General features: G+C 35.5%; 1 protein-coding gene across 4 annotated transcripts in view; it reads right to left on the reverse strand.

Moving 5' to 3' along the window:
- Nucleotides 1-12,512, reverse strand: part of LOC106875284 (F-box/WD repeat-containing protein 5) — a 37,928-nt gene that overhangs the window by 16,569 nt on the left and 8,847 nt on the right. For 2 of the 4 annotated variants that reach the window (XM_052968260.1, XM_052968257.1), the window contains exons 2-4: nucleotides 5,525-5,601; nucleotides 2,327-2,716; nucleotides 213-387 (exon numbers count right to left, since the gene is read on the reverse strand). In XM_052968260.1, coding sequence (XP_052824220.1) covers nucleotides 213-387; nucleotides 2,327-2,698 — 547 coding nt within the window. In that variant the 5' untranslated portion in view covers nucleotides 2,699-2,716; nucleotides 5,525-5,601. The remainder of the gene's footprint in view (nucleotides 1-212; nucleotides 388-2,326; nucleotides 2,717-5,524; nucleotides 5,602-12,512) is intronic. The other 2 variants (XM_052968263.1, XM_014923369.2) reach the window with 1 other exon arrangement.

The raw sequence follows: 12,512 nt of genomic DNA on the forward strand, positions 1-12,512 counted from the left end.
GAGTTATTAATATTTCTAAGTCTCTCTTTCGTCCTAATTTTGGGACTACCATGTTGGCTTGGCGATAACTATTAATATATATATATATATATATAAATGATAACCAATCTGAAATAATGTAAATATCTTACACAGAGATCAAAAATGATTATTAGAATGCTATTTAAATACTTTTCATTGGAAAAAGTTGGAAGTAATTTCCACTCACTCACCAGTAAGGCTGAAAACTGCTATCTCTCCAGAAGTGCTCATTTCACCAAAGTAAACTCCAGACACCAACAAAAGTGTATTCGTTTCATTAAACTGAGAAAACTGAGTGTACTTCCAGGTCAGGTTCTTCATGTTATATTTATATCTTAAAGTTACAGGATTGGAAGAATACCACACCTAACACATACAAAACATATATATCAATGGCTTAGAGGAGCATGAGAAAAAGAAGAATTCATACTTATTATTGATGGAAATTATTACATTAATGATGATGAAGATAGGGAAACTAGTCTCAAAGTTTTAAGGAAGTCTATAAGATATGCGTCTTCAGACTACTTAGATCCATTGGGAGAGAGGTATAGGCTCAATACGACCTTGGAATAATTTGAGAATATCTATTTATAAGGATAAAATGATGAGGAAAGGAAGGTATTCTATAAACATATGAGCAGAAATTAAACTTAGAAAGCATCACCACCCTTTCTTATTTATAACTAAAAATATAAATATTCATCTATTTCATTTGAAAATCTACAGAAGCCTATGGCAATATTGTCTTAGCTATTTCCTGAGCCACATAAGCCTTCTTTACTCTATACCTAGTTTAGTGCTTCATTACTCTGAGTTCAAATAACATCAGGGTTGAGTTCAGTTCTTTAAAGTTAGCAACTAAAGTACCAATTGTATGCAGACAGATGTCTAATTAATCAATTGACTGGACATAAAACGAATTATTTTTCCTAATAAAATTGGCCAGTCATACTGTGTGACAATTTTTGTCCTTGGGCAGTAGCTGTTATTTCCTATTTGCTTACCTCTAGAAAGTATGGAAAAGGCTAATATTTCCTTCAAACTTTGCTTTTGTTACATTTATTCAAACCTCCAAAGAATCCCTCTCAGCACTTAGCTATGATGCTCAACCACTACTCCTGCTCATCATATTGTCAGGCACTAAGGCACATGCTCAAGTAGTTAAGGTCAAGCAACTGATAAGCAAATATGTGGCATTGAGCAGAATATTTGCTATAATGATATTTCTGCTACAGCAATTCAGTACTGAATCTGTCTGAAATGTAATGGAAAATAGGTCAGTTTCAAGACACTGATGTCCAGGTCACAAAAGCAAAGTTTGAAGGGAATAGTAGTCATATCCTTTGATTAGGAAAATAACACTTACTGACCAAAGACAAAAAATAAAAATTTTATTACACAGTGCAATTATCATTAGAATGAAGTGGGTGGAACAGCAGAGACAAAGGTAGTGAAACACCTTTCAGTATTTAATCATATCCCTCAACATCTAAGTTGAAGTCCCTTCAAGGTCAAAACAACTATCAGTCATGTAGTGAAGTCAACATCTCAGACTTACAAATGTGTAGACCTGTACCAATGTGAAGAAATCATTTGTAGAACTAGGTGACTCATCAAAAATGATACTAGGAATCTCATTACAGCCATTCACATAATTATCTCCATTAAATTTGCTCTATATGTTACGCATAAAGAAACAGGAACACACTTAAGATAGAGTCAAATAATATGGTCTATTGGTAGGCTTTTAGCAGTCAAAACTGATTCATTTCAGTTTTAGTGCTAATGTTCCTGAGTAGGCTGAACCAAAGTTAATGCAAGAATGTTCTGAGTTTCAGCCATATGGTTATCATTAGCTGGATCTATCTATCCAATACAACTTTTTGACAAAAAGCTTTAAATAAAAGTTGAATTTCTATTTTCACCTATTTAACATTTACAAGGTTGTTAGAAAAGGCCACACTAGTCTGATCAAAGTATAATGAGTGAGCATCCAGCCAAAAGAGATGCCTTGTTTTCAAATGGATGGCACCTGGGCACGTCTAAAAGAAGACTGAATTCCAACTGTATTCTTAAGCATCTCACACCAATGTTGGCCTGATCAAAAAATGAAATGAAAGGATAAAGAAGATACAACCATGTCAACTTGAACTGAAATGTGTTCACCCCCTCATGCACAAGAAATGATTAAGATAAGCATTACCTATACGAAATGAATGAAAATGAACAAGGAGCAAATGAAAAAAGGAAGGATGATGAAGAGTTAGTCACTTATTGAAAACTTCCTCATTCCAATACTTACCTTCACATAACCATCCTTGGAACAAGTTGAAAACATGGAACCATCATGAGAAAAGCTGACATGCAGAACTTGGTCATTGTGCTGCTTGAGAACTTCACTTTCAACAGAGGGTGTGTGGTATAAGAGACGTCTGTATTCCTCCATCCAAGACTTCTTGCCAGGAGACATGGCAACATCTCGGTTAATGTTCCACTCTGCATAGAAAAGCTTCTTCCAGAGCAATTCATCATATGCGATGCGCAACCACTTTGTGCACATTTGGGAGCAATTGAGGACGCTCTGTGCCGAAAGATAGCAGAAGATGTGAAGAAGTAAATGTTCAGGAAGTAAATCCCAATTTGGAAAAGATTCACCATCCTGAGAGGAATCCATGTCACAGGCTTGTCAAAACTATTTCATGAAGGGAAAGAGAAAAAAATGGAAAAGTTAACATCAAGTTATTATAAGAGAAAAAGTAAATAAGGATGTTTTTTTAAGCAAAAGGACCCCATTTAAAATTTTTTTGCAAGGGACAGAGTATACCTCACTTCTCAGTTGTGTGTTATTATGCTTATTGAACTGTATGTGGTTGAAGGATCCTTAAAGAATCTGGACTAAGAACATTATCAGTAAAATTTCACATAATTATATTAATACATTTATATAACAGTCAATTTCTGTCTTCATCATTATTATTACACTGTATTGTATCAGCTTCTAATGTTATATTTGTATACCCCTAGTGACAAAATGTAATATATTTGAAAATCATAGAGTGGTGGAGTAGAGTTTCTGACTAACAGTTTCCCAATATTTAGTTTTACCCTATGTTTTCAATTCTGCTAAATTGAAAGATGATATCATTTGCTTTTCATCCTTTTGGGGTTGATGAAATAAGTACCACATGCACACTGGGGTTGATGCAATCAACTAGCCCACTCTCCAAAAACTTTCAGGCCTTGTGCCTATTTTGGAAAAGATTATTATTATTATTATTATCATTACTACTGATTGATTGAGCAGTCAAGTTCAAGTAAACCCCAGCATCTCAATTGTGTAACCTTTGTTACTTTGATGCCTTTCCCCATAAATATGAATATTCCATCTCAAGGTTTCAGATTGATATAAAATTACTTATACATGGGCTAAGATCAGTGGTTCCCAAAGTGGGTTGTGCTGTCCCACCACCTGGGGGTGGTGGAAAAATCCAGGAAGGCGTTGAAGAAAAATGGAGTGATAACAAGGTGGTCAAAAGTAAGAAATGAATGGCAATACTCCCCTTCTGTTTTTCAGTGGCACATTCAGGCTTAGAAAATAGAATTTAAAAATCAATATGAAAAAAGTTGCTTGTTTTCTTAAAACAAGAACAGAGAACAAAAATAAATAAAACTCCGCAAAAGTCTACTGATGAAGCTGGTCATAAACTTTCATTGTTTCAGTTGAGCACTGATGCCAATGTAATTGACTATACCCAACTCTCTCAAAATTTCAGGCTTTGTGTCCAGTGCCGCTGGACTGGCTCCCGTGTAGGTGGCACATAAAAGACACCATTTCAAGCGTGGCCGTTGCCAGTACCGCCTGACTGGCCTTCGTGCCGGTGGCACGTAAAAGCACCCACTACACTCTCGGAGTGGTTGGCGTTAGGAAGGGCATCCAGCTGTAGAAACTCTGCCAAATCAAATTGGAGCCTGGTGTAGCCATCTGGTTCACCAGTCCTCAGTCAAATCGTCCAACCCATGCTAGGTTATGTGTTGGAAATGCTTAGCAGTATTTCTTCTGACTCTATGTTCTGTGTTCAAATTCTGCCAAAGCTGACTTTGCTTTTCATCCTTTTGGGGTTGATAAATTAAGTAGCAGTTGAGCACTGGGGGATAATTTCAGGCCTTGAGGCTATAGTAGAAGGGATTATTATTATTAGGTAGAGAGCTGGCAGAATCATTAGCATGCCAGACTTAATATGAAGCAGTGTAAGGAATGGCTTAGCCCCGGTAAACAAGATCTTCATCTGCGTAAAATGATGTTGTGCGTATGGTGGGACGGGGAAGGGATTATCCATTACGAATTGCTTGAACGGAACCAAACGGTCAATGCGGAACTCTATGTTCAACAGATGGAATGACTCAGCACGGCTATTCAAGAGAAAAGACCTAATCAGCAGCATGGAGTTCTTCTGCTACACAACAATGCCCGCCTTCATAATGCCAATATGACCAAGGAAGCCATTCAAATGCATGGCAGGGAAGTGCTGCCACACCAGCCATACTCTCCTGATTTGGCACCAACAGATTTCCACCTCTTTCAAATGCTATGTGCAGAGTTTCATTCAAGACTGATGTAGAATTGAGAGCTTGGGTGGATCAATTTTTCAAGTCAAAATCGGATGATTTCTACGCATGAGGTATTGAAAATCTTGTTGAACGTTGGGAAGTTGTAAACAACACAGGTGAATACATTATTGATTAATTAGTTGTTATTTTTTATTAAATCTTTTAAAAAATTTCAATTTAAAAAAACAGCGGGAACTTAGTTGTCAACCCAATATGTATGTGTCTCTTCTATTTTTTAATTATTATAAATCTTCCATTGAGGAGGGAGCCGGTTTCCAACAAAGATACAAGGCTCCATCTTCAGGATGTAGTTAACACAAACAAATTCACATTTGGAACTTGAGAAAAGACTTGCATATTTTTACTGTTCCACTCACAGATTGCACTTGTAATATACGAATTAGCTGGTCAATTTCTCTTTCTGAAAATACCAGTTTATCCAGATTCTCCTTTAAGTACTTACTAACAAAATCTAGTGCTCCAATTATTATTGGTATGAATATGAATTCATAATCTGGAAATAGAAGCTGGAGGTTTTGAAGCAGTTGTCCATAGATAACCTCTTTTTCTTTGATTTTCAAAGAGATATATATATCTACAGGGCAGCTGTCCTCTATGATGGTACATACTGTTGCCCCTCTGTCCCAAAGAACAATATCCGGCCTGTTATGTTTACATTTGACAGAAGTTTTGATGGGAATATTCCACCAATATTCCTTGAGTATGTATGCATGTATGTATGTATGTATGTACGTACGTACATACGTAAGTATGTGTGTATGTATCTGTGTTTACCCTCCCACCATTGCTTGACAACTGATGCTGGTGTGTTTATGTCCCTGTAACTTAGCAGTTCGGCAAAAGAGACCAATAGAATAAGTACTAGGCTTACGAAGAATAAGTCCTGGGGTTGGTTTCTTTCACTAAAACCCTTTAAGGCAGTGCTCCAGCATGGCTGCAGTCAAATGACTGAAACAAGTAAAAAGAAAAAAGAATTATAGTGTAGGCATGGCTGTGTGATAAGAAGCTTGCTTCTCAACTATACAGTTCCAGGTTCAGTCCCACTGTGTGGCACCTTGTGAATGGATTTGATAGACAGAAACTGAAAGAAGCCTGTCATATGTGTGTGTGTGATTATATATCATCAAAGTCCATTTTCCATGCTAGCATGGGTTGGATGACTTGACAGAAACTGATAAGGCCAGGGGTCACACCGAGATCCATGTCTGTTTTGCCAACCACTCCACAAAGTGTACTGGGTGCTTTTTATGTGACATCATCTCAGGTGCTTTTTAAGTGGCACCAGCACCCTCACGAATGATTTTTACATGGCACCTTGCTTTTAGGATTTCAGTTCTGTTGTGGTGGATGGATCTTCTCAAATACAACATGATGGCACCTGTGCCCAGCGTCGCCTTTCTGGCACTTGTGCCTGTGACATGTGTAAGGACTTTTGAGCGAGATCGTTGCCAGTGCCCCTGGACTGGCTCCTGTGCAGGTGGCACATAAAATATACCATTTGAGCGTGGCCGTTGCCAGTACTGCCTGACTGGCCTTCGTGCCGGTGGCACGTAAAAGCACCCACTACACTCTCAGAGTGGATGGCATTCGGAAGGGCATCCAGATGTAGAAACCCTGCCAAATCAGATTGGAGCCTGGTGTAGCCATCTGGTTTCACCAGTCCTTAGTCAAATCATCCAACCCATGCTAGCATGGAAAGTGGACGTTAAACAATGATGATGATGATACAGTACACACACACACACACATATATATATATATATGCATACAGCTACAGGCTCCAAGTTGAAATGGGCAGAATTTGAAGACTTTTTTATGTGTGGTGGGTGATTTTATATGCTTCTAGTCTGTACTTGTAATATATTTAACTTTACTTTTTTATGCCATATTTTATGTATTTATCAACATATTTTATGAGTTTCTTTCTTTAGTTTGACTACCATTGCTTTATATTATATTGCAAGAAAACAAATGATAGCAAAACAATTTAGAATAATACACAACACACTTGCACATTCTAAGATGGGGAAATTGGAAGAAAAAAAAAAAGACAGGTTTTCAAACATGTATTAATAGAAGTGAACACAATACAAACGTAGCAAGGAAAATAAATCAAAACAGTAAAAAGAATCAGTAAATTCATCTCATAAAATGCAATAATGAAAGAATTTACAGTATTATAAAACACTGCAACATTTTTAAGATGAGGAAATATGCTAAACATAATAAAAGTGTGTATAATACACACATATAAAAGAAGAATTAAAGCAGTAAAATTAATCAGTAAATTCTTATCATAAAATGTAATTTGAGACAGCTGTAGTAGTAGTGGTGGTGGTGGTGGTGGTGATGGTGATGGCAGCAGCAGCAGTAGTAGTAGTAGTAGTGGTAAATTTGAGCAGCCAGTTTATAACTGTTGTTGTAATACTAAGTTAAAACTTAAATTTATCAGCTCTCAACAATTAAACTTCAACACATAAACTTGTTTTGTTTTCATATATTTCTCAACAATGCTTCTTTAATATATCTTTTGACCTTGGCATATCTAATGTTTTGCTCCATTAATTCCATCTGGGTAAGATCTTTATTAAGATATGAAAACATGCCTGCCAACTCCTTCACAATGAACAAGTTCCTTAACTAGTCTTCTTCTTCTCTACAATTCTCCCTGCTTCTAATTCATTGAAGTCCTTGTTTGACAGTTCTTTGGGTTTGCAGTCCAATAACTCCTCTACATATTCTATTTCAACTTTCAATTAAAATTTTGGCCAATTCTGTAATGCCTCTGATTCTCATGCTATAGAACAGTAACAAATCTCTTCCTTTTTGCATTTCCCCTTGCTAAGTAGACCTGTCACCTAGCTTCTCTTCTAGCTACTGAATATAACTCTGCTGCCCCCATTCTTCCTGTTTTTCCAAGCATGTCTCTGCGCTCTTTTGGATCTATCTACTTGGCTAGTCCACCACCATTCACTCCTAGTCCATTTGGAATTTTGCATCAACCACAAATTTGGTCTGTTACCCTCATTTAATTGTTCTGAAGGAACTTTCAGTTGTCTTCTATGTTATGTTTATCTCCTTCCAGTCAAATATTTCAACAAGTGCTTCTTTAAATTTCTGATTGTTCCCTAGATCTTTAAACTTGCTGTTCACTGGAGCATTAAGCTTCCTGTTCACTGGAGTTTTCTTAAGTTTTGTGTTTACAAGAGCTTTAAGCTTTCAATATGAAATAAAATTCATTCAATGTCTATAGCTTTAGATTGGCTTTCAATGATTACTGGTCAATATTGTTAATTAATGTCTGCAATATAATGACAAACTTTTTCCATGCTATTTTGATTGTGTTGTAAACAACGATACTTACATTGCGCACTAACTATTTAGTCTGTACAGGAACTTACAGCATTGAGAACAGAAGTATAGCTAAACTATAACATAACCTTTTACTGGCATCTTAAAGTATTTAGTATAAACCAACTTCAGAAAAGAAAAGACATGATGGTCACAACCGGAAAACAAACTAGGTTTGCTCAATAAGGACTGACATGAGACAAAACAACATCAAATTTTCAATGCTATTATGCACCAGATGGATTTGCAAACTTAGATGAATTGTTGAAGCATTCCACCATTATATTTAAGTATTGTTTCCTTTTTGTTTAGAGGCCACATCATAATTTCCTAAACTATGTTAAGCTCATTCAACTTCTTCAAGGATAGCTTTCAACACTTTGGATATGATTTGCCCTTTTGACATGCAGCAAAAAGAAAAAGAAAAACGCCACTATTTGAAGCTTTGACTCACTGGTCCTAGCTTAAACTATGAAAATATTGTAGCCATCACCACCTAAAATAATGGCATCTGACTGTCTATGGTTTTAAAATAATTCCCCTCAGCATTAGAGACATGTGCCAGGACTATTAAACACAAGAAGGACCAAAGTAAAATGAAGGACTATGGCAGGTGGTGAGATGCTGAAACCAGTCAATCCATGCCAACATGAAAATGCATATAAATGATGCCAAGTTGCTAGGGAGTAAGGTATAAACATAGCTTAAATAATCCCTTCTACTACAGGCACAAGTCCTGAAATTTTGGGGGAGGGGACTAGTCGATTACATTGACCACAGTGTTTCAGTGGCACTTAATTTATTGACCTCGAAAGGATGAAAGGCAAAATTGACCTCAGTGGAATTTGTATTCAGAATGTAAAGACGTTTTTATGCTAAATAATGCCAACTTCCAATGCCAATAGGCCACCTTGTGTGCAATGTTGTATGTCCAGTATGTCCATTTGATAATTTTCTTATTACTACTTCAACAACTATAGTGCAGTCTGTCCTTTGCTAATGAGGTCAGAATAATACTGAAATAGGCCCAGAATTATCTTCTGTACTTGCCAGAATAATAAAGGGAATATTAATCATTGACTAGTATTGTCTTTCTCTCACTGCATAATTAACTCTAACACTAGCTTAACTTATTGTTCGTCATGAAAATGAAGTCTCCAAGTAAGTCTCTAAAATATGAGTAGTAAAAAAACAGCATACTGCTTAGTCAGAATTTTCTTTTAAAGTTTACTCTTTTAGTTTTTACCTTTCTCAAGGTTCACAAAATGCAAACTTTACTGGGCACTAGAGTTTATTCACCTACACCTAGTAAGCAATGCAAGAATATAGGTGAGCAAACACAGATACTAAACTTATAGAAAGTATATGCTTTATACAATTCAATCGGGTTTTTTTTCTATATTTAGCAAGTTAATACTTCATATCAGAGATTCCAAGATCACTCTACAGAAAGAAAGCAAAGTAAAAAAAAAATTACAGAAAATTTTCAATAATATTTCCTTTTTAAGAACCAAGAAAACATTGAAAAGAAACCAAATAATTAACATACTCAAATATAGTCTTTGAGAAATAACACAGAAGTTTGGGAGTCTTTATCCTTGGGGAACTTTTACAAACTGATGATCTGATTCTCATTGAATAGAATTCATCACAGAGTTACATAAAAAGGTGTCCAAACTTTGATGAATGTTTTGTATTCTCAAAAAACCAAAATATCAACAAAACAAAGACAAAAGTTTTTAATAATGGGAAATCCAAACACCATTGGGAAAGTAGTTTGGATTAATATCTAGGAGAAAAATAGGCAGACATTCATTATCCCAAGTTCAGTATAATAATGGATACATGGAACTTGTAAACTGACAGGGAACTTGGCATGGCTGTGTGAATCATCATGATCAACATTTAACATCTGTTTTCTATACTGGCATGGGTTGGACAGCTTGACAGAAACTGGCAGGGCCAGGGGCCACACCAGGTTCCATAGTCTGTTTCGGCTTGGTTTCTACAGCTGGATGCTCTTCCTAATGCTAACCACTCCACAGAGTGTACTGGGTGGTTTTTATGCATCACCATCACCAGTGTTTTTTACGTGACGCCAGTGACAAAGACAAAATAAAATGTTTCTTTCACAACATTATAGTTTAGGGTTCACTGGGGCTCAGTACATGGGCCCCTCCAATTCATCATAGTTCTCCAGGTCATAACAAAGAAATTTAAGACCAGTTGCCCTTGAAAACCACATGCAGATGACCTCATTGTTATAGTAGAACCTGCAGTTGAACTAGAAAAGAAATTCCAGGTGGGAAAGCAAAACCTGGAATCAAAAATCATTAAAGTTAACTTAACAACAACAAAAAAGAAACATTTGTTTACACCATTCAGGTAAAGGCCTTGCTCAATATGTAGAATAGATGTAGGTAGAAATTCCGTACAGTGTACTCTGTATAAGATATGAACACAAACGGTACAGCGGAATTACAGACAGGTTAACAAAGAAAGTAGGCTTTGTATGTGACATGTACTGGAGCAATAAACACTAAGTACTCAATGCAATCCTTGGCTCATTGGATCTTGTCAAACCATCCAAACAATGCCAACATGGAAGACAGAAGTTAAATCATTATTACCAAAACAAAAGGCAAACGGGTGTGTGTGTGTGTGGTGGAGGGTTATTACATTGACTTCAACATTTATTTTATCGACAGTAGAAGGATGAAAGAGTCGATCTCAGGAATCTGAACTCAGAACGTAAAGAGCATTAATTAAAGACCTCAAGGTATTTTCTCATGATTCTTACCAACCGAGGGACACTAGTAAATTATTGGTAACTTTATAATTATTTTTTCGATTCAGTGTGGAACGAAAAATAAAGTCGACTCCAACAGAGTTTGAACTCAGAATATCGAGGGACATGACCATATTACAAGGTATTTTAATATGGCACTCTAATGTTTCTACCCTTCAACACACTGATATCTTTCTATAATAGATCAGGTAGCTGGTACTGTAGCTTAAATCGAAGCCAGTAGAGTACTGGTACTTTTTAGTAAAGAAACCAATGCGTGAAGTAAACAGTAGTATCCCAGGTCGGCAAATTATTCCAGTTTTGAACTATTTATGAACTATAACGTTAATTTACCTGGCTTTGATTTCAATAAAATGATAACAATGAAAAAGGTGGTGAAAAACTCTTTTGAAAGCAAAACATTAGGTAATTATCAAAGCTCTTAATATAATTATTCATTGAAAAGTAAAAAGAAATTACACGTAAATTTTAACAGCAATATAACTAAGTTATTATTTTGCCCACAACAATTCAGTCTCTTTTAAATTATTTATATATATATATATATATATATATAAGTATATATATTACATACATTCACAATGTCTATTTCCCCACCCCACCTGCCACTACTACTGCTACCATTACATAAAGCTCAGGTAAATAACATGTGACGGAAGGAACAAAATCAATGTGAAATATTCCGATTTCTTAAACATACAAGTAAAACAGATCGCTATTATATCAAATATCAATTAATAGTTATTTTTGATGAAGTTGAATATATAAACAGAATTGAGAGTATAACTCACTAATCAATAAAATGATACACAAATACAACCGGTGTCAATTTTCTTTCAAAATGATTATTATTCGAGAAGATAAAGTACCCAATAAGAAGAACCTTACTGGAATTTTAACTAAACCGTGAGGCTGCTCCGACAAAAATACAAGGGACGTTTAAAATGATGACAACTACGAAAGCACCCAACGAATCTTGTGATGAAATGTCACAACAGGAGATAAGAAGAAATTGAACATTGCACATACCTAAATGTAGATATTTATATAACTGGCGGAAAAACAAAAACGAAAACGGTAATTTGTGAGGTAATCAAATATATTTATGCTGAAAACAAAAATAGCACATAAACGAAAAGTAGAAGCAAAAATTAACGGATGGTGGTAGTGGTGGGGGAGGTTAAGTAGTGAATAAAGTAAGACTGAAGTAGTATCAATAAAACAGTAAAAGGCGATACCAGACATGACTTATTGCATGCATATATAACAAACTGCACTGTGGTAGTCATGAGAGCTATTTAAAACACATATCTAACATGCACTTTTATTTGGTAATGCCAATATATATGTATATACTATAAAGTGTCAAAGAATTTCGAAGTACTTTTACGTCCCATTCACAAAAACTATTCCATGGGTGCAGTGAAATATAGAGTCAAGAGAACAGAACAGGTCGTAGATGTACGACTAAATTTGTTGACTTTATAAGTATATATTATTATATTACAAAATGCCCCAAAATAATATTAATAACAAACAAAGTGGATAGAACGATCTATATGTTTTAGATGATTGTCATGACTTATAACAGGATGAAATTGTTTCAGCTTCAACACTATCTCAGATCAAATTACTTGTCAAACAAGCACAACTCCAATATATATATATATATATATATATATATATATATATATATATA

This window comes from Octopus bimaculoides, chromosome 1, assembly GCF_001194135.2.
Source record: "Octopus bimaculoides isolate UCB-OBI-ISO-001 chromosome 1, ASM119413v2, whole genome shotgun sequence".
NCBI classification, from domain to species: Eukaryota; Metazoa; Mollusca; class Cephalopoda; order Octopoda; family Octopodidae; genus Octopus; species Octopus bimaculoides.